This window comes from Vicia villosa, linkage group LG6 (assembly GCF_029867415.1).
Source record: "Vicia villosa cultivar HV-30 ecotype Madison, WI linkage group LG6, Vvil1.0, whole genome shotgun sequence".
NCBI lineage: Eukaryota > Viridiplantae > Streptophyta > Magnoliopsida > Fabales > Fabaceae > Vicia > Vicia villosa.
In genome coordinates this window covers 29,861,771-29,886,338 of record NC_081185.1, presented here as the reverse complement: position 1 = coordinate 29,886,338, position 24,568 = coordinate 29,861,771, and the positions used below count along the sequence as shown (strand labels likewise).

Here is a 24,568-nt window from a genome sequence, read left to right as displayed (position 1 = left end):
CTATTTTCCATGAAATAGAAACAACATAACATTGAAATATGATTGAATTTTGAACTAATATTTTGTATGGAATTATATAATAACACATAAAAATGATCTGCAAAGTTTCATGACATTTTGAATAAGTTTTGAATTATTTTGATTTTCCGATCGAAACACATATGTGTTTTGATCAAAATAAATCGAGACTTATTTATAATGCAATGAAAATATGAAGATACTTTATAGAGGTGAGATAAATCCCTGCAAAATAATAACTTAAGACTTTGATTGTGTGCGTATGATTTGGCTTTGGAAATGATAACTTGACTTGGAAAGCCTTTAACCTACACTAGGTAGGAAACAGGATTGAAGAGGGTATCTGCATCTAGACCTTCAATTAAGCTCTATTGTAAAGGGAAAGGGATAGGAAGTGATAGAAGAAAATGGCGATGGGGCATAAAATGATGAAGACTAAAGACAATGAGTAGGGCTCTACACCTTCAATAGCGGGAAACAAATAAAAAGGACATAAAGCTTAAAGGGAAGGATCAATCATTGAATATTCCTATTAAAAATCTTTTTTTTTTATTTGAATATTTAGTTACTTTAATACTTAAAAAAAAAAACTTAAACTTGTTTCTTTCCTCCACTTTTCGTAGTATTTACTTGTATGTTTTGCATGAAAAATACTTGCATGAACACAAACATAACAAGTGGCTTTACAAACAACCAATCACAAATTTTTATTAATTAAAAAACAAAAATATTTTTTTTCTCTCTCCTACTCAATCACAACCACCCCATGAATCCAATTAAAAACAAGTTAAATTTTAAATAAATTTAAAAAATTCTCTTTTCTTATTGGTTGTTCCTAACACTAATGATTTATGTGCGTATCCATGCAAGTTTTTCTCGTTTTGCATTAGGATTTCATGACATTAATTATTTAACAGTAGCTTTTTAATTCATTTTTAATTCAATTTTTCTCTATTAACAAATCTTTTTGATAAACCCTCACATTTTAAGAATGGATTGAAAAACTTATAATTTAGATAAAATTTATTATTTAAGAATGATTATTTTACTATTAGTTTTTTTTATTTTACATTTGACACCCCTTCAAACATTTTAACCTAACTCTGTCAAGTACATCAATCTTAATCTTAAATAACCAACAAACATTGCAAATCATGAATTTAAACTCATGAAATAAATTCAAAGAGAAGCCTATTAATCAATATTACTCAAAAGATTAAATATGATAGAATAAATTATATTGAAGAAAAACTTGTTTTAAAAAGAACCCGCTATTTTTTAATTCAAAATGGCAAGTATAATTAAAAATGAAAATTGGACTCATATATAATAAGTACCAAAGTACTAAAAAGATATTCAGGGATAAGATAAATCCGTTGAGAAAAGTGCTAGTTAGAAATATTAGATTTGAATCGTGGTCTTCTCTACTAAGTTCAACGCAAATCACCATTAGACCAACTAACGATTGATAAAAATTTACCTAAAACTTTAAGCATTTATAAGTAAGAGAACTCACACACTTTAAGATTTTGACTGAATATGTGGTGTCTCTCTCATAAAAGAAATACCTAAATGTAAAAATACTCACTCGCCAAAAACCCTAATTTGTGCACCAAATGAGTTTAGAAGTTGTTGATCTTGAATTGAGTCATTCTTAGACCTTGATTTTGATGGGATAATCATTTTAGAATGTTTGAACTCCTTTATGGGTCTCAAAATCCTAATTTTGCCTCAGCTTTATGATCAATCACCTACCTTAGAAAACAAGCAACACAATCTCTTTTTTTTTTATATTTTTGTTAGTAAATGGGATATGAATAATGAATGATGATGATGATCACACTATGCACAAAATGATGTGGAAACTTTTTAAGTCGGTTAGGCCTTGGTTTTTAAATCGGTTTTGAAACCGAGTTAATAAGATGGAAAATAAAAAAAAAAAAAACCTTTTTAAGTCGGTTAGGAAAATCGTTTTTGAAACCGAGTTAATAAGATGGAAAATAAAACCTGCGACCTTCGCGTTATTAGCACGACGCTCTAACCAACTGAGCTAATGGGCCAGTTGGTTGATTTTTAAAATATAAATTATTTAAACTTTAATATTTGGACCCAATGCACTAGCTTATAAATAGTTATGATAAATAGATATTTAAATGTGAATTTATTTTATTTTATTTTTAATTGATTAACTTAAAATAATAATAATGATAATATAAAGTCCTGCCTAATAAAAGAACACTGTCTTGAGTCGCTGTAATATTTTGATTTGTAATAAATTTTGAATAAAAAATGAAAGAAAGAAAAAACTGTGCAGGTTTTAAGACATAAGAGATTAGAGATGACAATGGGAAATATAGCTGACTAAAATTTTCAATAAAATAAAAGACTGCATGAAGATTTTTACCTATAATTAACATGCAGGTAAAAAAACAAAATGATTGTTTCCTGAATATTTTGTTTTGAACAATTGCTAGATTATGAAGCAGATAACTTTGGAAGTTTAGTCACTAGCTAGGAGTGCAATCTAAATATGTAATCTGTCCCCAGACTTGTTGAATCTCATGTTAATTATTGGCAACATACACGACAAGAGTATGAACAAAACAGGTGTTCAACTAGGCACCACATACACAAATAAAAGGATCACATTATTGTTATACACATACATACTACTCTGTTATGATAAAAGATTCTGTCATTCTTGTTAGGTGTGCACGTGAGAACTTGCAATGGTCCCCCACACCTTCACACTATATACATCTGTATCTTCAATATCAAAACCATGAATCTCAGTTTTGTTTAATCACTCATAATTTACTCATGTGCTGTGTTAGTCACTTTTCAAGGAACCTAGGACCAACTTTCGGAGGCTACGTGGAACAGTAATGCTCTCAGGTGAATTAGTCAGTACGGAAGGAAGGAGACCACTCTATAAAAAATAAAAAAATAAAAATTCTTTTTCGAAAAAAATTTAATAAAAATGAAAGTTTTTTTCTAATTCTCATAGCTTCTCAAAGTAGTTAGATACATCTTGCAAATCAAAATACAGCATTCATCAAGATTGTTCTAATAAATTTTCAAAATACAAATTTACTAAGTATCTTCCTGTTGACAAAACATCGAGTCTCTTCTCGCTTTGTTCGTATTTTCCTTTGCGAAGCTGATATCGAAGTGTCACAGCTGAAATTGTATAAGTTTGTCCTTCAATTGTGACACTCTCCCCACACTGCAAGTTCTGCTTTAAACAATAAAAATAAATAAATGATATCACTTTACTTGGATGCAACTCAATAATAATATGTCATGTTTCTTTTTTCTTTCTCACAATTATATTTAAGATGTGTTGGATCACGAGTATGAATGATTGAATCCGGAGGCTAATAATACAAGACATGACAGGTGATCAAATATTGCTTTACTGAACAAGTCATGAAAAGTTGAACTGAAGAATCTACTATAACTTTTCTGCTTTCAGAACGCTAAAGGCAAAGGAACATTCACAGCTAGTTAACCAAACACCTTGCTTCGATTTCTAATCTCAGATGGACCCATCCGCATTCTCTTGCAATGTTTTTCTATTAAGAAAAATGAGATAAATAGTTTACGAAGCAATGACGTAAACACGGACACGGACAATAGACATGACACAAGTAATAATTTGAGAAAATTAATTAATTGAATGTGCCGGACCTGTGTCAGACACCAGACATGCCTTAGATCACAAGTGTCTGATTTAAAAGAAAATAGTGATCCTAAAGAAGAAAATCATAGCCACAACCATCAAACGCATAAAAATAATATACTTGAGTTTTTAATATCCTTTTATGTTTTGTATTTTAAGGTCCAACACATGGGTTGTCTTCAATTATATGCAGCCTACATCTTAGAAATAATTGCATCTTTTTCATCACATGTTCTCATACCAAAAGACCTATTTTATATAGAACTTTATCCATCCATTCTGCAAAGGTCAATTTTAGGAAAGCCTATAAAGAGTTTGAATTTTTCCTTTTACATCCTATTTTCATGGTAGCATATACCTCCAAGCCAATGACATTCACTCTTTTGAGTGAGAAGCAAACTCCAATAAAAAAAGGCTCACTAAAGAAGCATAACAGAATCACTGTTTTTTAACTTCAATGGATATTATAACTGAAATGGTTCTAACTGAAAGAGCTACTCTAAAGAAAGATGACACAAAACCTTACAGGGTTCTAACTGAGCGAATCAACAATTGTAAACTTTTAAATATGCACTTGTTGGGCTTAAGCCCAAATCCAGTATCTAACATTATCTTATTTATTTCTTTTAAGCTTATACAAAAAGTTTACGTCGTATAGTCGAAAATGTATGAATTCACCATATGTCTTTCTGTTTTTCTCTCATTCAACGTTCCCTTCATTGATAGACATGTAGAAGACCATCCGTTAAGTAGGCCGAGGGTTCACCACAGGATTCAGTGACAGTCTTTTTTTGCTTCAATTAGCAGTTTCTGTCACAAATTGTTGTTAAGTATACATGGTTAAGCTTCCAATAACATTTTCAAGTCTCAAATTTCGTGACTTTAAAAACCCTTAAATATGCAATAGAGTCTCATTAGTTAGACTTAATGATAAGTCAGTGGTAACATATAACTATTTACAGGCCTTACGTTGAGATTGCAACATTATTCATTAACACCCTTTGCCATTACTTCCAAAAATTCAAGTAAGCAATTCGCAATCGTAACCATTTTAGTCATGTGACAGACATCACAGTGTTGTCATCAAGTTTTCACTTTTCTTTTCAACTATATCGGTGCACGCACGGGCACCACTGATCTCTTATGCACCCAAAAATTCACACTAAGCCTTTGAGTAGATTAAAAATCATGTAGAATGAAATCCCTTTGCCAATTTCATTCTCTTTTAGTAACACCCGAGGCCGAAGAAGGCGAGGGGTGATTGCACCGCATGTAACACTCGAGGCCAAATATGGCCAGGAGTAGTGGCCACATCGGAATGAGAGGGATCCTGGCTGTGCAGGTATGAGACTGCATGGTTGAAAGCTTATAAGGATTGATGGGTACTACCTATACCAACAGGATGCATCTTCTTTTCAAGTAGCCCGTTCCATAACAACTCCACACATTAAGCGTGTTAGTGAGGTCTTCCTTCATAGCTTTATTTTCACTTAACTTGGACAAATGGTTTTGGAAATTACTCAAGATCAAAAGAGTAGGGTCCAAAAAGTTCAACTAGTTCAAATGTAGAAATATGTAGTTATAAAAAAAAGGGTTTTTTCATGTTGAATTATACTAAAACCAGAAATGTCAGGTTAATACTAATCTACACAATATTGATATGATGAATCAGAAAAGCTAATTCGAAAGTGTGAATTAAAGGTTAGGAATAAGAATATGAAAAATGAATGGGAACTTACGGGAGGAAGAGAACGAACGCCAAGAGATTTGGGTGGAGGAGTAATCTCAACGACTTTGTATGGGAGGATACCTCTGTCTCGCTTTCTACTACTGCACGATACCTCAAACAGCATCGTCTTCTGGGATGAACCAACACCTATGTTCATCCTGTTCCACGATGTCAACGCCATTCTCAAAATCTTCTTTTCTTTTTCTCCACAAACTGACTCAAATTGCAACCACAAAATTTCCAGATTTTTTTTAATGGTGGGACACCCACACCGTCTCTAATTTTATTCAATTTGTAACAATTACTTCAATTACTTAACATTTCATAATAATCTAATATCTACCAATTACTATCGACCAAACTACCAATCTACTATCTACCAATTACTAATTAATTGACCAAACTACCAATAGTGCTCTTTCCACAAAAAAATTTGCACTACAAAAAGAATATTTTAGTAACTAACAAATTAACACTATAACTTTTCTACTTTTCAATAACTATTTGACACTTGGCAATTAAATTCCTTTCTCCATTCCAAATAAACCTACACATCTTTACAAACTTTTCTCTCTCTGTCTCTCATTTTGAAACGCTTTTCCCTCTCTCGTCTCTGTCTCTCTTTCTCTCCTTCCCTCTTCTCTCTCCCCAAACCCTTAAAATGTCCGGAAAAAAAGCCACAGACTCTCATCCCCGCCGTCACACACCCAGATCCCGTCGGAACTCCTCTCCCCGTTGTTGCACACTCAGCCGCCGTCACACCATTCCAGGCGATTCTGCAAAGGTATAAGAAGAAGAAAAAGGAAGAGAGTAGACTCTCAACGGTTTTGAATCTAAGATCACTTATGGTGGAGAAAACAAAGACGTCATTCTAGATTTGTAAGTCTTTTCTTTTTCATATTTCAGTTTTTTAGGGTTTATTTTTAGGATTTTATCTTACATCTCTCATTGTGTTTCATTTATCTTAAATCACTTATGGTTTAGAAGCACTATGGCAGCTCTTCTTCTTTCACGTGCTCCTAACATGAAAGGTATTGAAGCTAACTTCTTGAAGGTTGTATTTTGTTCTTTGTACTTTGTGCACCAACTGCTTGATGTGTCATTTTAATCAAAGTTATGTTTCATTTCAGGTTGTATCAAATGCTATAATTGATAAGTATATTGGTGAAAGTTCAAGACTGATTAGGGAAATGTTTGGATATGCTCGCGATCATCAATTAGGAAGAACTTTTATCGCGTCAAACTGGTTTTAATTCTAATTACACCTAATCATAATTTATTTTTACCGTTTCTATCACTTTGTTTAGCCTTGCATCATATTCATGGATGCGATTGAGGAGATCTACACTTACTAGAAAGTTCACTATATTTATTGGCTTTTTCTTTGTTGCTTTGCTTCCATGATCAACATAGACCATTAGTCTGATTTTTTCATAAACTTGTGTGCCATGATTTTAAACTGCAGTCTGTGTATTGCAATTGTTTTGGCAATGAAAAGGTTTTTGAAGACTTCACGAAATGATGACTGTGTTAGTCTATAATTTTTCTCAATAACAAAGATCATAATTTAACTACAATAATTGTAATTGTAATTTAAAACCTTGTGTGCCACCTCAGAGCATGGAATTAAACTCTCAGTTCTTGCTGTTGAAGCGAAATTCTGTTTAGATTTTATTACCATGATGATGACTTCTATGGTTTATAACCTTCATGTCCTTTATATTTTTGTTTTTGGTTTTGTAAACACTTTTTCATAATCAAATGTTAGTTAGTACCTTAGCTGTTATAAATTTACCATTGATTTGATTTTATTGCAGTTTGAAAAAGAACTTAATCAAATTGATCTTTCAAAAGCTCTTCACAAATTGGTTGATCCTAGGCTTAAAGAAAATTATCCAATTGATTATGTTTTAAAGGTTGGAATCATTTCTCTTAGAAGGTTGATTCTGTTTTAAAGAAACTTTCTTGAAGGTTGTTTGAAGGTTTCTTGAAGGTTGTTTATATTTCTGCGTTAATCTTTTAACTAAAAATTGTTAAAAGTTATTTCTTAAATTTCACTTCCTTTATCTTATTTGATCTCTTCCATTAATTTCTAGAAAAAACTTTATATTTTGGTGGCGTGGATAACAAGTATTGAGTCACATTTAGACTTTGAACCTTATTGTACATCTACGATACAGAACTTATGGTTTTTTTACCAAAAATTGACGGAAGAGACTAAATAGAATAACAAAAGTGAAGTTAAGAGATTAATTTGTAACATTTTTTAGTTAAAGGAATAAAATGGAACATTAAATTAAGTTGAATTGATCTAGAGGGTAATGAGATTCAATAGATAACTTATTTATCCTATTGGTAGGAATGTGAGATTGTAATGATTGTATGTATTGCGACGGAAATAATCGCAGACATTAGTTTAATTTTACTCATTATTACGTTTATTAGTTTTTGTATGATATATGGATCTATGTGCTAGCAAGAATAGTCAATAAGTGATCCAAGATGGTAAGATCGTGGATAGCAAGAAGTCAAGTCAAATAATAGCTACTTGGTTTTGATTATGACAATACTTGAAATCAAGCAAGTGTTAAAGTTAGCTCAAGCAGTTATGCAGAATATTGTTGATCAAGCTATCATCCTTAATCAAGCTAGAAAATTATTTAAATTTAACATTGTAATCCAACGAATTTCAAGTGAAGACTTAGGTTTCGAGGATAATCGGTGGTTTAACATTTCAAACTCTCAGATGATGGTAATCAACATGGAGATATCTCAAGCCTCATTAAGAGGAATCAATGTTATTTTGTGACGCTAAAGTCAAAGATAATAATACAAAGAATTGAAGTTTCAGAGTGTGAAAGAGATGAAGTGTGAAAGCTCGCATGATCGCGTATGTTTGAGTGACTATTGTCTTGTAAAGACATAAGGCATTTTAAAAATATTATGGCTAAATCACGCACACTAAAAACATTGAGAAGCCTTTCATTTTGTAAATAAAACCACCAAAAAATATTTTTGGGGCCTAGCTAGATGATTAGGGGAATGGTCAATTATGAGACTTTTAATATTTGTCTAATCAATTAGATGATGCTTAATCGAGTCTATAATTGTCATTGATTGTTTCTTCGCCATAGCGTCATATCGATCGTATAGGTGCTGATGAGGACGACCCTAATTATGTAAACTTATTTCGAGCATTACACTTAACTCAGAACGACCAATTAGATTAGTTGCTTTATGTATTGATCATCTGAGACTTATATATTATTTTATTTAAAATTATGTATTTTTAGGCTTATGTACTACTACCTCCGGTCCCATTTATAAGAAAATATTCTCTTTTTAGATACATTGAATAAATAATGTATCTAGACAGTATATTGTCCAGATACATTATTTATTCAATGTATTTAAAAAGATATTATTTTCTTATAAAAGGGACAAGAGGGAGTATTATTGTTAGGCTTAATTTTTGGAAAAAATATTTAAAAAATTGAAAAAATTGCATTCCAGATAACTTATCTATAAGTTATGTGGTGAACAACATAATAACTACCGAAAAACTTATAAATAAGTTATCTAGTCAACAACATGGATACTATTGGAAAACATATAACTTAGTTATCTAATAAAGATTATATTTATCGGATAACTTTTATGTAAGTTATTTGGTGAATATATATCTCTACCGAAAACTTTGTAGCAAGTTATTCAATAAACATATATTTTTACCGAAAAACTTTAATGCAAGTTATTCGGTGAAAAAAATTTTAAGTTCCGAAATTTTTTAAATAAATTTTCCGGGTACATTGATGTATGGGTGTAAAACTCTCTATTTTCTGGAAAGTTATAGGTAGTAATTGTAGAATTGAAAGTTATGATAGAATATTTTGAAAAATGTAAGGATGGGAAGATAATGATATGGTTAAAAGACAAAATTTTCAAAAAAAAATGATAGAAAAATAGACACATCAAAACAATATGATGAGACGAATATAATAATAATGTAGAACAAAAGTCACAATCAAAGCACATGCATCTAACGATTAATCTGAATTAAATTTGAAATATTGGTATAAAGAATTACATAGATATAAAAATCAATCTTATAAAATGGTAACAATCAGAAAGAAAAAAATTAAACGAGTTATTAAAGACATTATGTCTTTCTTTTTTTTTTTTAAGGAGGAGGGCCGAAGCCCAAAAAACAAAAGACTACAAGATCACCCCCCAATAGGCTGATAAACCTTTGGCGTCATCTAGGAAACTCTTTGAAATATAATTCGGGACCACGTCAAAAATTTCTATATCCCTTTTAATGGTCTTTCCCCATTTCGCTAATCCGTCTGCGTACCTATTAGCTTCCCTAAATGTGTGTTTAAAATCCACCTACTCATGCAACTCCATTAAGTGCATTATCTGACTAATCAAAGTTTCACCAATACTATTATAAATGTATCCATGTTGATAGCTTGAATAACTTTCATAGCGTCAACATTCAACTCCACCTTCCTATAATCCTTTTGATGCAGTGATCTTTAGCCCTTCGAAGACACCCCATAATTCAGCCTTAAACGCGTTGCATCTTTCAACAAACTTTGAGAAACCACGTACCCAATTACCATTAGTATCCCTTATAATACAATCACATCCTGCAATGTTATTCTGCCCACAAGCTCCATCCACATTCAATTTAACAATAGGAAAAATGGGAGGCTCCCATCTCACATTTGTTCGTCCCAAATGCCTAGCCAACACAATATTGTTAAGTTCCAACACTTCACCATACTCTTGGTATAAAGAATTACAGAGATACAAAAATCAATCTTATAAAATGGTAACAATCTGAAAGAAAAAAATTAAACGAGTTATTAAAGACATTATGTCTTTCTTTTTTTTTTTGTAAGGAGGAGGGTCGAAGCCCAAAAAACAAAAGACTACAAGATCACCCCCCAATAGACTGATAAACCTTTGGCGTCATCTAGGAAACTCTTCGAAATATAATTCGGGACCACATCAAAAATTTCTATATCCCTTTTAATGGTCTTTCCCCATTTTGCTAATCTGTCTGCGTACCTATTAGCTTCCCTAAACGTGTGTTTAAAATCCACCTACTCATGCAACTCCATTAAGTGCATTATCTGACTAATCAAAGTTTCACCAATACTATTATAAATGTATCCATGTTGATAGCTTGAATAACTTTCATAGCATCAACATTCAACTCCACCTTCCTATAATCCTTTTGATGCAGTGATCTTTAGCCCTTCGAAGACACCCCATAATTCAGCCTTAAACGCGTTGCATCTTTCAACTAACTTTGAGAAACCACATACCCAATTACCGTTAGTATCCCTTATAATACCACCACATCCTGCAGTGTTATTCTTCCCACAAGCTCCATCCACATTCAATTTAACAATAGGAAAAATGGGAGGCTCCCATCTCACATTTGTTCGTCCCAAATGCCTAGCCAACACAATATTGTTAAGTTCCAACGCTTCACCATACTCTTGGATTTTCACCTTAATGATATTACTCTGATTTAGTGGCCTAGTAAAATCAATCTCATGCATATCTTTATTACGCCACGTCCAAATACTGTGTAATCCCACCGCCTAATATTTACTCCACCCCTTCTTCTGCATATTGATCAATATCCAATCCTGAAAATTGGTACCATAAAACTGGTTCTTCATCTACTGCAGCACATTGCCCTCCCACACTTGCTTGATAGTGTTACAATCATGAAAAATGTGCAACACGTCCTCACAAACATGGCCACACAAATATCAGCAAGCATTTCCAATGCCACACTTACTCTTGCAATAATTTGTATTTGTGAGAAGTCTATCATGACAAAGAAGCCACAAAAAACTTCTAACTCTCTCTGGAACCTACAGCTGCCACATCATATTCCAGGTATGATGCCTTTCACTACTGTCTTCTTGCTTTAGCTGAGAATACATTCCACTAACCAAGTAACCACCTGTATTCGAAGTGCGAACCGTTAACACGTCTTCCCCGCGATCCTCTCCTGGAGGAAGAATAGCACGCATGTTGTTTATAACAATCTGCGGACACCAGCCTGCAAGACAATGCCAATTCCATCTGAATTGATCTGATCAGCTTCCACATCTTCCATACTCTCCTCTTCGGTAACCTCAATATTCCGTCCCATTATATGATCGCATCACTTCCTTACGAAAGGAATGAAATCTGATACGTAAACGTCTTCGAACGCATTGTCTTTGACTTTCTTTGTACTCCTCTCCTACAGATCAACTTCATCCATACTTTTTCCCAATTTTTCCGGAGTAGCGATGACCGCCAGCGAAGCCTACTTCATCCACACTTTTTCCCAATCTAGCCGGAGTAGCGATGACCACCGGCGCAGCCACTGGCATAAGTATAGGACCGCTAATCGCTGAAAGTTCGAAATAAAAATTTCTTTGTGCTAATTTGAATGGTCTAATTTGTATTTAGCTATAAAAAATTTTGGTACTCATCAGTGAAACTGTGTTCTTTTTATATTCCTTTTACTTCTAAAGACATTGTGTCTTTAGAAGTGAGTGAATGATATTTAAGAATTTTTTTGATATTAACACATTAATAAAAAAATGAAGTCATTATTGTATTTGTGGCGTAACACTAACATAGTCGTGTGCTACCATTAACATGTCTGATTTTTTTATTTATTATTAAAGCAATATTTAAGTTTTTTTCACAGTTTAACGTCTATAAAAATAATATATGGAAAAATCATTTGAAGGTATTTTAACAAGATCAAAACGTATACTTCTAGTCAGTCAGAGAGAACGTGTGCATGGCTTCGAACCCGCTGTTAGGGTTTGTGCCGTCGGTAACTTTGCATGGCAAAACGCTGGAGGAAGAAGATTTGCGGGAACGCAGCACTAAGAAAGCTAAGGATCTTCATGAACCACTATCCATCGTGGACAACAGGGTGATGATTGAAGAGAAGAAGAAGGAAAATTTGAGCAACAAGGAGGCAGAGTCATCCCATAACACCATATCCTACAAGGATATGGTTATGGGAATGAACAACGAGGACGATAAAGGTGCAAATGATAAAAGTTTTGACTGGGAAAGCGAGGAAGATGAAGAAGAAGGAGTGGAAGCAATAAGAGTTGTGGATCAAAAAATAGGAGGATATGACTGTCCTTTGTTTATTTTGTCTAGAGCGGAGGAGAAGCGGATTCAGAAACCATGGAAACGTGTTGTGATTGTTAAGCTGTTGGGACGAAGAATTGGGTATAAGGCCTTGGAGACGAGATTGAAGCAACTGTGGGTTAAGAAAGGAATAATAAACATTATAGATTTAAGTAATGATTATTATCTTGTCAATTTCACCCATGATCAAGATCATATGACGGCGTTAATGAATGGCCCCTGGTTCATTTACGATCATTACTTAACTGTTAAGGAATGATGTCCGAATTTCCATCCCCAAAGTGATACCATCAAAGCTGTTGCGGTTTGGGTAAGAATTTCAGAACTACCCGTTGAGTATTACGATTGCAGTATTCTACACTACATTAGGAATAAGATAGGGAAAACAATCAAAGTCGACAAAAATACGGTCATGCAGGCTCGTGGAAAATATGCTCGTATTTGCGTAGAGATTGATTTGACAAAGGCACTAGTAGCTATGTTTATGATCCAAGACCGGTCGTATAAGGTTGAATATGAAGGTCTGCACCTGCTATGTACGATTTGTGGGAAATTTGGTCATTACAAAGAAGCTTGTCCAAATAGTGCTGAGATAAATTTGGAGGATCAAGGAGGGAGAGGGGGGGTATATGAGAATGGTCGGCAGAGTGGAATTGTGTCTAACAACAATCTCAATGCTAGAAACAGTCCGGATTGTGAAAATAAAGGCCCCTGGGTAGTTGCTCAAAAGCCAAAACGTACGCAGAAAGGAAAAGAGAATGAGGGTATCTCTAACCTCAGCGGTGGTAAAAAAAATCCGGTGATCATCAAAGCGGGGAGGACAATAATCCGAAGACAATCACAAGTATTCCAATAATAGGGGGATCCCGATTTAATGCATTGAATGGCGATTTGGAGGCTTTATTGGGGAAAGAACCTGTTAGGGACAATTTTAATGACGGTGCTATTACAATTAATCAAGAGGAGAAAGATAACAATAGAAGCAATGAAGATAGAATGGAAAAGAATATTTCCATTTTGGGAAATAAACAGGGAAATGCTGACACGAGTAAGAAAGGGGGAGCAAGTAGTGATGAGCTAGTTCAGTCTTTGAACAACATGGAAATTAATAAAGGGGAGATCAAAATGCATAATAGTGGTAAAATAAGGAGCGAATTAGTAAAACAAAAAAGAAAGCGCAAGAGAAGAAGTTGTCTACTATAAGCAAAGTCATTACTTTGTCCACAAGAGGAGGTATTCACACCAAGGAGAAAGCTAGCAGTATTAGCAAGAAAGGCTTAGAAGATTTATTTGGCAAGAATAACCTTTGGCATAGTAATACAGAAAGCCAATCTAGTATGTATAATTTGCAACAGAAGGATTATACTTTGAAGTCTAGAAACTCCACCGATCAAAACATCCACGCAGCTACTACTAATGTCATTTCGATATTAGGAAGCATGCATGATCAAGAGGAGGATTACAATAAAGTGGATGAACCTCCTGACACAGTTGGCATAAACAGTGGTTCTGAATTTGACAATATCAGTACAAAAAATCAAACTGTCGTGAATACTAGTGAAGGAACTACCATTGAAAGTGAGGTTGAACTTACAATGGAGGTTGTTGAAGAGACTCCCTTAGGAGCTTAAGACTGTATGTTTTTTGTTCTACTCAATTTTCTTATGATTAATACACCAAATAAGATATTGGTTTGGAATTGCAGATGTGCAGCTAGCAAGTCTTATTACAGATATTGTAAATACTACATAGGTATGTATAATCCTTCTATGGTGGCAATTTTGGAAACTATATGCAATCCAAATTTGCTAAAAAAATAACTTTGAGAAGTTGGGCTATGATGAAAAGGAGATTGTGGAAAATAGAGGTTTTTCTAGAGGCATTGTAGTGGTGTGGAAGTCCAGGTTAATGACTGTAAATCTATGTAAAAGCAACAACCAGTTTATTCATCTCCGAGTAAGAACTAATCAAAATCAGGAGTACCTCTTTACCGCGGTGTATGCTACTCCTAATGAGAATGATAAGAAACTGTTGTGGGAAGAGTTGTCAAATATCTCTACTACTGCCAATGATTTGTGGCTCCTAGAAGGTGATTTCAATGATATAGCTGCGAGCACAGAGAAAAAGGGTGGATTACAACCGTCCCAAAGCAGATGTGCCTTGTTCCGTAATAGAATTAAAAATTGCAACCTGAATGATCTTGAAGCTAAAAGTCCGAATTTCACATGGCGTGGCCCAATTTTCCATGGTGGTCAACGTATTTATGAAAAACTTGATAGAGCCCTAAGTAATGACAATTGGAGATGGTGTTTTCCTGATGCGATTGTTAAAGTTCTGGTTCGGGTCGAATTCTCGGATCATCATCCTATCCTCGTCGTTCCTACTATGGATATTCATAACAAGCCTAATAAGCCATTTAGGTTCGAAAATGCTTGGCTCCTAAATAACTCTTATCATGACATGCTCCAGCAAGTTTGGAATAACGATTATTCCATGACGCGGAATCTCAAAAACACTAGAGATGGTATTAAGGATTGGAAGTATGACACTTTTGATGAAGTTGAAGGAAAAAAAGCTGAACTCATGCGACGGTTGAATGGCATTCAGAAAAATCTGTAGCTGCATTATAATTATGGTGGCATGAAACGTTTAGAGGCGAACTTGCAGTCAGAACTTAGCACTATTCTGAAACAGGAAGAGTTGATGTGGTTCCAAAGATCGAGAGCCAGTTGGTTAGCGGATGGATACCGTAATACGAAGTATTATCATATGAAAGCTATTACTAGAAGGAAGAGGAATAGAATTATGATGCTCAAAGATGATGATGGGAAGTGGGTGGAGGATCCAGATAGTCTACAGCAGTTGGTCACTAATTATTTCAAGGGCTTATTCAGGTGCCTAAATATGTGGTGCCCGTGGTTCCAAACTGAGATCACCTTTCCAAAGCTCGATAGCAATACTATCTCCCAGCTTAACGAGGACATTAGAGTGGAAGAAGTTAAGAGGGCCTTGTTTCTAATGAAGCCGTGGAAGGCGTCGGGTCCAGCTGGATTCCATGCAGGTTTCTATCAAAAGGATTTGGAGATTGTGGGGAATAATATGTGCAAATTTATGCAGCAGGTCTGGAAGCACCCTAGCGATATTAGTGAGGTTAACAAAACAAATATTTGTTTGATTCCGAAGACTAGTCAACCAAATCTTGTGAGTCAACTCTGGCCTATATCCTTATGCAATACCATATACAAAGTTGTCACCAAGGTTTTAGTAGAGAAACTAAAACCTCTCATGTCGTATCTTGTTTCTCCGTATCAAACTGGTTTTGTACCCGGGAGAGCAATTCAAGAGAACATTATTATTGCCACGGAAGTTATGCATAGCATGGTCAAGAAAAAAGGAAAGAAAGGTTTTTTCGCTATTAAGATTGATCTGGCTAAGGCATACGACAAGATTAATTGGGAGTTTATCAGGAGAACTCTTGTTGAAATTGGTCTTCCTGATAATATGGTTAACCTCATCATGCATGGTGCCACGAGTGTTGTATCTAACATCAATTGGAATGGTAATAGAGGTGATTTCTTTCGCCCGCAGCGTGGTATTCGTCAAGGAGATCCGATGTCTCCATATCTCTTTGTTCTATGTATGGATAAACTCTCCCACATTATTGAACATGAAGTCAGCAGGAAGAGTTGGAATGGTGTGAAATTAGGTACCAATGGCTTGACCATATCCCACTTAATGTTTGTAGACGATCTCCTTCTTTTCGGAGAAGCTAAGGAAGATCAAATGAATTGTGTTTTAAATTCCCTGAATACTTTTTGCAAGCTTTCTGGTCAGGAAGTGAGTACAGCTAAATCTAGTATTCTTTTCTCAGATAATGTCAAAAGAAATGTGCGGCAGAAACTCTCTCATTTATCTGGTTTCCGTGAAACTAATAAGTTTAGAAAATATCTTGGAGTTCCTTTAAGTGGAAAAGCTATCAAAAGGCAAGATTACCAGTATCTCATAGACCAAGTTTCTTCCAAGTTGGCGAATTGGAAAACTCGTACTCTGTCTATGGAGGGCAGAATTACGCTGGCTAAGAGTGTTATTGAAGCAATTCCTGTTTATCCCATGATGACAAACTTAATTCCTAAAGCGTGTATCAATGAGATCCAAAAATTGCAGCGTAATTTCGTGTGGGGCGATACTGATATCAAGAAGAAAATGCATGCTGTTGGGTGGGAGACAGTTATGCGTCATAAGGATCATGGTGGGCTGGGTCTTCGAGATCTTGCGATTATGAACCAAGCTTGCATTATGAAGTTAAGCTAGAAAATGATGAACAACTCTTCTGATCTGTGGTGTGAAGTTCTCTGCGGCAAATACCTGCTGAAAGACTGTCAGCCTGCCATTAGAAGCCGCAGAACAGACTCACATATATGGAGAAACATTGTGAAAGCCATATCAGACCTGCAGGATTCTTGTATTTGGAACATCGGTAACGGACATACTATCCATGCCAGGAATGATTGTTGGTTAGATACCGGCAAGTGCATTGCCGATTATAATTTAGATATTCCTCGTGATCTTCAAAATGCAAAAGTTTGTGACTTAATCAGCACTGATGGTAATTGGAACTGGCAGCTTTTGGATGGCTGGATTTCTTCCCCCCTTCACCTGGCCATTGAAGCAGCTCTGCCGCCAATGGATCAGGACACCGACGATAAGCTCCAATTTGTGGGCTCTAATGATGGTTACTTCTCTGTCAGCCATATGTACCGGAAATTTCAGGAGGCCTCTGTTGACGAGAATGTATAAATCTGGATTAAGATTTGGAAACTTAAAGTTCCAGAACGTGTGAAAGTTTTCATTTGGTTGCTTACGCATGATAGGCTTATGACAAACTATCGTAAGAGCCTTTGTTGTATAGGAGCTGCTACTTGTCAATTGTGCGGGGATGTTTGCGAGTCGACGTTACATGCCATGCGAGACTGCCCGATTGCTAAGAAAACATGGGATAGCTTGGTCCCAACTAACTTATGGTTTAGTTTTTTTGCAGGTACTCTTCAGGAGTGGATCCATGATAATTTGCTTAGTCATGGCAGTAACAGCACTTGGTGTAATACTTGGGCTACTGGATGTCATGCTATTTGGACATGGAGGAATAAAGATATTCATAAGGAAGACCATTCTAGACCGTATAACACTGGGAGCAGCATAGCGAATCGGATTCGAGATTATACTTCATCCATGTCTTGGCATCAGTCCATTGTGGGGAAAAATTCGTCATTGGAAGAAATCAAATGGATACCTCCTGAACCCTCTTTTGTTAAGATCAACGTGGACGGTTCTTGCGACACCGACAATCTGTCTGGCTGTGGCGGTGTTATTCGTGATGATCACGGCAAGTGGCTTTGTGGTTTCTCCAAGTTTATTGGAGTCTGTAATGTGTTTATGGCTGAAGTTTGGGGAGTTTATGAAAGTCTCAAATTATCTTCCTCAAGAGGTTTTGGAAAAGTCATTATTAATACTGACTCTAAGAGAGTTGTTAGTGCAATCTTGAATAAAGAGAATAGTGGTGATTCCGACTTGGCTCTAATTCGGCAAATTCGCGTTTTAATGGCCAAGCATGATGTTGTGAAGTTTGATCATACATTTCGAGAAGCAAACAGTGTTGCGGATGAGTTAGCAAAAGTTAGGCGCCGTTTGAAGACCGGTTGTAACGTTTACGATGAAGTTCCTGATTTTCTCTCGAACCTTATTCACAAAGATTCCTCTGGTTTATCTACCCTTCGAGTGGTAGCTGTGTAGTTTTTTCTTTCTTTCGGGCTTTGGTCCTCTTGTTTATAAAAAAAAAAAAAAAAAACACAACGTATACTTCTAGTTTTATAGTTATATACAAGAAAAGATACTTTTATTGTTGATGAAGTTAATCTTGGATTTTATTGTTGATGAAGTTAATCTTCTAGTTTTATAGCTATCTAGATTCAAACCATTTCATGGGCTAATAACCAACCCTCATAACAGCTGTCTTTGCGAATACCCCCATTGAATTTGATTCTTTTTTCCATCCCTAGCCTCGAATATACAAGGCATCAAGTCAACAAACTAAGCAATGCTATAAACATCAAAACATCAATCTAGTGTAAAATCTGATGGCTTCGTTTGGTAAGACTACCAACAATGTTCATCATCCACCAGATCAGCATCACTGCCTATATATTTTCATCTAACAATTCATTACAAGAGCTGTCATGCTTTCTTTCTTCAGATTCACACTCAGAACCTTCTTCTTCCGAAAACTTGGCCGGATAATCAATCCCTGAAGTGTCTACATCTGACAAGTGTAAATTAGTTTTCAATCAATAGTGGTCTAAATTAACGGTAAATGTGAAAAAAGACACGGGGAAATACCATCTGAGTGGTCAGTTTCATAATCCGAATCGTCAGGTCCATCATAAAAATGTTCATCTTCAACTTGAACTCTAAGTCAGAGATGCACAACAGTGTCAAGAAGCAAGAATAAGAAATCAGATTAAACATTTATAAATGAAATACCCACAGTGGATATGAATTTGAAGAATCTTCTTCTTCCATCCTCTCATCCGTCAGAGTGTAAAGGTCATAAACATAGTGTCCTGTATATGTCACATAACACAGTGCACCATAACCATGTAAATAGAAACAGCTTAGATACAAGTGAGTAGGTCAGCAACCACAAATTTCAAATAACTTTTGGAAGTATTCATGAAAATATAGCATTGATAAAATGCCAGAAGATAACTTTTTCTTTTTTGAGAAAAGATGTTCCCTGATCTATGTGCCCGAAGAGGAGTCGGCTACATAGATCAAACTATGTCATAATACTCTATCAAATCAAATATCATGTTCCGAACCAACTCGTTAATTTTGAAATATTTTTTAATAGTTTCTTTTATAGTTTTTAGGTCTTTTACCTCTAGCTATTTCTGATCTACTCTCCTTCTGCAGAATCAACAAATCTTATCTCTACAAGTCTAAACCACCTAAACCCATTCTCCACCATCTTTTCTTCTATAGATGTTATTCCAACATGGTCTCTAATTTTGACATTTCTAATCTTATCTTATATAGTCTTATCGCACATCTAGCACAATATCTTCATCTTTGTTATACTTAGTTTATTTTCTCATTGGTTCATTATCGCCCAGTATTTTGTCACGTACAACATCTTTCGTCTTACAGTTGTCCGATAAAATTTTATCTTTATTTTGAGCAGAACTTTTCTATCATACATCAACTATTTAAATAAAATAAATGCAACTTGAGGAAAAGGTAGCAAGATCTGTAGTTTGCAACTAAACAACAAGTAATAACCTTGTTTAGAATGAACACTTATGTCAGCTTCAATCTCTGCAGCAGCCTTAGGAATAACATCTATCAGTAGAGGGATGAAATTAGCCAAAAGTCTTTGATCCTCCGAGGAGACATCTCTGCATTATTTCACAGGATAAGTGTTTCTTTATGACAATTATTCATATACAAAGATAATGACCAAACTTTGCTGGAAATACTTACTCCTTTTGCACCTCTTTAACTTTTTCTTCAGAGTCAACACGAACAATGTCATAAAACTGGCATATTTTCAGTAATGCATTTTCATCTGCTGTCTTCCTTATTTGCTTAAAGCGATCATCTATAGCTGAAGACTGCGAGATACAATGAGGCATAAAAGAAATTGTGCAAGCAAACTTGTTAGATAAATTACTCCAATCTCTGAATATACTCCCTCCGTCCCATCAGAGTCTCATATTAGATTATTTCACAAAAAATTAAGGAGACGCTATAAATGAAAGAAATAGAACAATTTTTTATCAAACTAATCTAACTTACTATATTAAGCATAAATAGAAGAAATATAAGAAGTCAAGAAGAGAGAGTTACATTAACTTTTTTGAAGTTGTTTCTTTTCCCAACTTTCGACTTAGATTCAGAAGCACTTCTGGAATGAGGTTCCTTGAAAAACAAGCCAATCAACAAGATATTATGTATTCATATTATCAAATCACAGTGCAATGATGTTATAAATGAAGTACAAATTCCCGTGAGAGGGGAAGGTTTAAATTCAAAAACAAACACGTCACGACATTCGTATATCATACAGAGAAAGAATTGTACATGATGATCTAGATGGGATACTAACCAGAAATGAGTGCACAATATCTAAAGTGTCCTCAGGGCTGCTTATTGTCTTGACATGTTGCACCAAAACCAGCTTCTTATGAAGTTCCACTAAAAAGGAAAAGAGGAATTACATTGTTGGGAGTGATAATAAAACAAACAGAAATGCTAAGAACACTCTCTCAAACTTTCGCTCTCTTATTGATTGTAATATGTGTGGATCCTACCACTTTACGTGGGACCTATTTTCAAAATGAGGGACCCACACATATTACAACCAATAAGAAAGTGTTGAAAAGAGAGCGTTGCTATCAATTCTCTGGAACAAAACAAAACATTAGAGAGAAAGAGAAAAACAGAATACTGTTTTGAGAAGAATTGAGGATGGATAGATTTCCAAAATCCAAGAGAGGATGCTTCAATGGCATCTTGTTGATTTCCAACCCTAGATAGAAAATGTCATGTAAGAATAAAAGTAAAATCCAAAAAAGCATTGTTGAATGAGAAAAACAAAAGGAGAAGGGAGGATTACATAAAGCATCAAGTGGAGATTGAAAGGGTTTTCGTTTGACCCTAACGAACACACGCTTGCATGGAGAACCAGTAACCGAAGAGCTATCTGTCACGGTTATTTTCGGGTCCAATAGAGGACGCTTGAATGGCCTCTCAATGGTTTCCAACCCTACATTGCGACTTTACCGTTCATAACGAAAATAGTAAAAAGAATTGAGAGAAAAAGAATAGAATAGAATAGAAGCATACCGTTTGGAGAAGAATCGGAGATTGATAGATTTCTAAAATCCGATAGAGTGCGCTTCAATGACTTCTCATTGATTTCCAAGGCTACATTGTGAATGCAAAAATGTTATAACAAGGTAGGGTTGAATAAAGCGTGAAGTAAATAGTGAGAGGGTTTACGATTGAGCATGACGACGACAAGTTTGCGTGGAAGTGAAGACAGAGAGCTTTCGGTCATATTGTTGCGATCGAGACTCCGCATGGGTTTCAGATGGAGGAGTTGCTTGATAGTGATACTGATACCAAGCACAAATCAATCTTCTACAAGGAAAAAAAACTGCTTATTTATAACTTAGTGATGGTTAGCGAAAGCAATTTAACGGGTTGGGTTGGACCCAGGTTGACCAATCTTTTATCCAAACCCGCAATTTAATGTCAAAATTGACTCGATTTGACGCGTTTATTTATGTAGTACTTTAGTTTGGTTGGGGAGCTTGTGTTTCAAATAAAATAAAATTTAATGATTTTGTTTTTCACTTTAAAAAATTTAACACAATTCAATACATTCATTTTTCGAAAATTTTTTTATTCACCTCCTAGTCTTCTTGGTCACCCGCGCTGAAAACCCCAAAATGCCCCTTTATTTCGGAAATGCATCTCCGAAATTATTTTTTTTTGAAAAAAAATTGATTTCGAAAATGCACTTCCGAAAACACCAAAAAAAAGTGTTTTCGGAGATGCATTTACGAAAACACCCATTTTTTGGGTTTCGAAAGTGCATTTCCGAAAAAAGAGTTCATTTGTTTCTTGATTTTAAAAAATAGCAATGGAATAAAAAATTAATGAGAAGAAATATATGCTTTAAAGAACTCGGTTTCCATTTGATTTTACCTTGTTTGTGTGATGATGTGTAGAAGAAAGTTGAAAAGCTGAAGTGGAAAAGCTTGGGGAAATGCATTTCTTGAAAAAAGTACTAATTTAGTAAAATAATAAATTGTCATTTCAACTCTTCCAAGCAAATGACATTAGAGCATACACATCGGTGGTAGCATTGTGTTTTTAAGCCACCATGTGTCGGAAAATATTATTACTTAAAATAAATTGGACCAAATTTCTAAACCACCGTTGCCAAAGAAAAGTACCGTAGCTTAAAATAATTGTGAGACAAGTGGTACCCAATTTAGAATTTTAAGTGAGTGGTATGGATGTTTGGAAAATTTAGTGAAGTGGTAAAAGTATAAAAAAAATATAATAAATTAAGTAGGGTCCACTTATACCACTAACTTGGGTAGCATGGATGTGGATGCTCTTAATTACTCTGTCAAAAATAAGACTAATAATAATTAATGTGTACCGTCAATCATGCATAGGCTAGGCATAGTGAAAATTTTGAGTCTATCTTTTCTTTCCATATTATTATTAAAATTGTAAATAAAAACTAAAGACTTTGTCTAACATACTTAAAACTTTGTCCACCCCTAGTAAGTAATATAGTAAAATATTTGATATATTCTAGGTCAGAAACTGCAGGTAGAAGCTAAAAAGAAAGTAGTAGAAACTAGAAATTCTCTAAGGCTAAAACCATATCATGTCAGTTTGGAGGGGACAATGGATCCCACCATTGAGAGAACTGACAAAGGATCATATAATGGATGTATAGTAGAGACCTATAAACAACTTTGCCTTCTTTCGGAAGTATACTTTCGAAACCATTAAAAATGGGTGTTTTTAGAAATACATCTCCAAAAACACCCCTATTTGATATTTTCGGAAGTACATTTCCGAATTCTGGGAAAATTTTGAAAAAAAAAATATTTCGGAAATGCATTTCCGAAATAGTGAAAAATTTACTTCGGAAATGCATTTTCGAAGTAGGGGTATTTAGGGGTTTTCGCTGGGGGTCAGCCCCATAGGGAGGTGAAGAAAGAAATTCTCAATTTTTATATGGGTGTAAGTGGATAAAAAAAACCAATTAAACGGAGAATTTAAACTAAACCAAACTAAAAAAGTTGATTGATTTTGGTTTGGTTCCAAAGTCGAACTGAATCAATGAAAATCGATGTGGTTTGGTTCGGTTATCGGTTTTAGTTTTTATGAACCACGAAACTGATGATCTGAACCAATAACTATAAGTATGCTCTACATATTTTATTTCAGGAATCATTAAGCCTGAATTTGTATGAGTTCAACTATTCTCCATCTTTGTTTACATTTAAGGGTGTGTAAATAAATCGATTTAAGAGAACCGTATAAAAAAGGAAATTTCTTATTTCACCCCTTGTGGATGTCATCATTCCATAAGGAAGATGAAAGGTATGATGGGTGTTATCCCAGAGATATTGAGAAGAAACTAACATGGTTTGGCAATAGGCAGACCCTGTTTTCGATAGTTGAATCAAGTTTAAAATACTAATGTCTTTTCAGACTTGGGATTTCTTCTTTTTTATCTTCTCTAACCAGCCTAAATAATCAGTAGGGTCCTTAAACAAAGGGCAGGATCGAAAAACCCTAAAACTGTTATTCATATACGTCAAGTTAAAGGTTTCATCCGTCGAAGGGTTACTGAAGCAACTGGAAAACTCATCAAAAACAATAAAGTCGCCATTGAACATTTATTTATCCTACGCGGGGGGAAAGGAAAACATCAAAGAAAACCTAAAAGAAAACAACAAGGTCTCACGAACAAAGAACGGGTAAGGGTGTCAGTTACACAAAGAGAGAGTATTAGCACCCCTCACGTATGTGGTACTCCACAAGAACCACTCTTGCTAGTTTATAATCTAAGGGTGTGTGTGTGTGTGTGTGTGTGTGTGTGTGTGTGTGTGTGAGACATGTAATATACTGAGGGAACATGCAATGAAAAGATAACCAAGATAAAGAGAAAATTCGCTCTATATGGCGTTCGTACCCTATGCCTACGTACCTCCAACGTGCAATGTAGAAATCAGAGCGTCATAGTTTGGCTAACTACGTTTGGTTTCTATCTCAGCCCACATCTCCTAGTAAGACGGAATCAAGCACCTAAGCTAAGACATATGAACATGCATCACATATAGACATGTGAACATGTG

At 34.9% G+C, this 24,568-nt stretch overlaps 3 protein-coding genes across 4 annotated transcripts; 1 reads left to right on the top strand and 2 right to left on the bottom strand.

Moving 5' to 3' along the window:
- Positions 1-2,988: 2,988 nt before the first annotated feature.
- Positions 2,989-5,708, bottom strand: LOC131609063 (uncharacterized). Of its 2 annotated transcripts, none has more exons than XM_058880695.1 (2): positions 5,440-5,708; positions 2,989-3,256 (listed from the first exon to the last, which is right to left on the bottom strand). In XM_058880695.1, exons 1-2 carry the CDS (start codon positions 5,608-5,610, stop codon positions 3,074-3,076), a joined length of 354 nt encoding a protein of 117 aa, XP_058736678.1. In that variant the 5' UTR covers positions 5,611-5,708; the 3' UTR covers positions 2,989-3,073. The 2 variants fall into 2 exon arrangements, with proteins under 2 accessions (XP_058736678.1, XP_058736679.1); XM_058880696.1 differs by having other exon boundaries at positions 2,989-3,253; positions 5,440-5,704.
- An 8,820-nt stretch (positions 5,709-14,528) lies between these two features.
- Positions 14,529-15,239, top strand: LOC131613470 (uncharacterized). The gene has a single exon (XM_058885138.1). It carries the CDS (start codon positions 14,529-14,531, stop codon positions 15,237-15,239), a length of 711 nt encoding a protein of 236 aa, XP_058741121.1.
- A 3,342-nt stretch (positions 15,240-18,581) lies between these two features.
- On the bottom strand, positions 18,582-21,793 carry LOC131611392 (RNA-directed DNA methylation 4-like). Its single transcript, XM_058883424.1, has 11 exons — positions 21,678-21,793; positions 21,522-21,602; positions 21,292-21,441; positions 21,124-21,204; positions 20,782-20,870; positions 20,523-20,594; positions 20,157-20,287; positions 19,956-20,071; positions 19,162-19,237; positions 19,014-19,084; positions 18,582-18,936 (listed from the first exon to the last, which is right to left on the bottom strand). Exons 1-11 carry the CDS (start codon positions 21,757-21,759, stop codon positions 18,815-18,817), a joined length of 1,071 nt encoding a protein of 356 aa, XP_058739407.1. The 5' UTR covers positions 21,760-21,793; the 3' UTR covers positions 18,582-18,814.
- Positions 21,794-24,568: the final 2,775 nt, after the last annotated feature.

What these genes read in the sequence shown, in the direction of transcription:
- LOC131611392 (XM_058883424.1), bottom strand. Translation starts at nt 21,759, where the DNA reads ATGCGGAGTCTCGATCGCAACAATATGACCGAAAGCTCTCTGTCTTCA. An exon ending in CTCCGATTCTTCTCCAAACG is followed by an intron (nt 21,442 to 21,521) that starts GTATGCTTCTAT and finishes GTCGCAATGTAG; the next exon opens with GGTTGGAAACCATTGAGAGG. An exon ending in AAGTGTTCATTCTAAACAAG is followed by an intron (nt 19,238 to 19,955) that starts GTTATTACTTGT and finishes TGACATATACAG; the next exon opens with GACACTATGTTTATGACCTT.
- LOC131609063 (XM_058880695.1), bottom strand. Translation starts at nt 5,610, where the DNA reads ATGGCGTTGACATCGTGGAACAGGATGAACATAGGTGTTGGTTCATCC. An exon ending in GCGTTCGTTCTCTTCCTCCC is followed by an intron (nt 3,257 to 5,439) that starts GTAAGTTCCCAT and finishes TATTGTTTAAAG; the next exon opens with CAGAACTTGCAGTGTGGGGA.
- LOC131613470 (XM_058885138.1), top strand. Translation starts at nt 14,529, where the DNA reads ATGACTGTAAATCTATGTAAAAGCAACAACCAGTTTATTCATCTCCGA.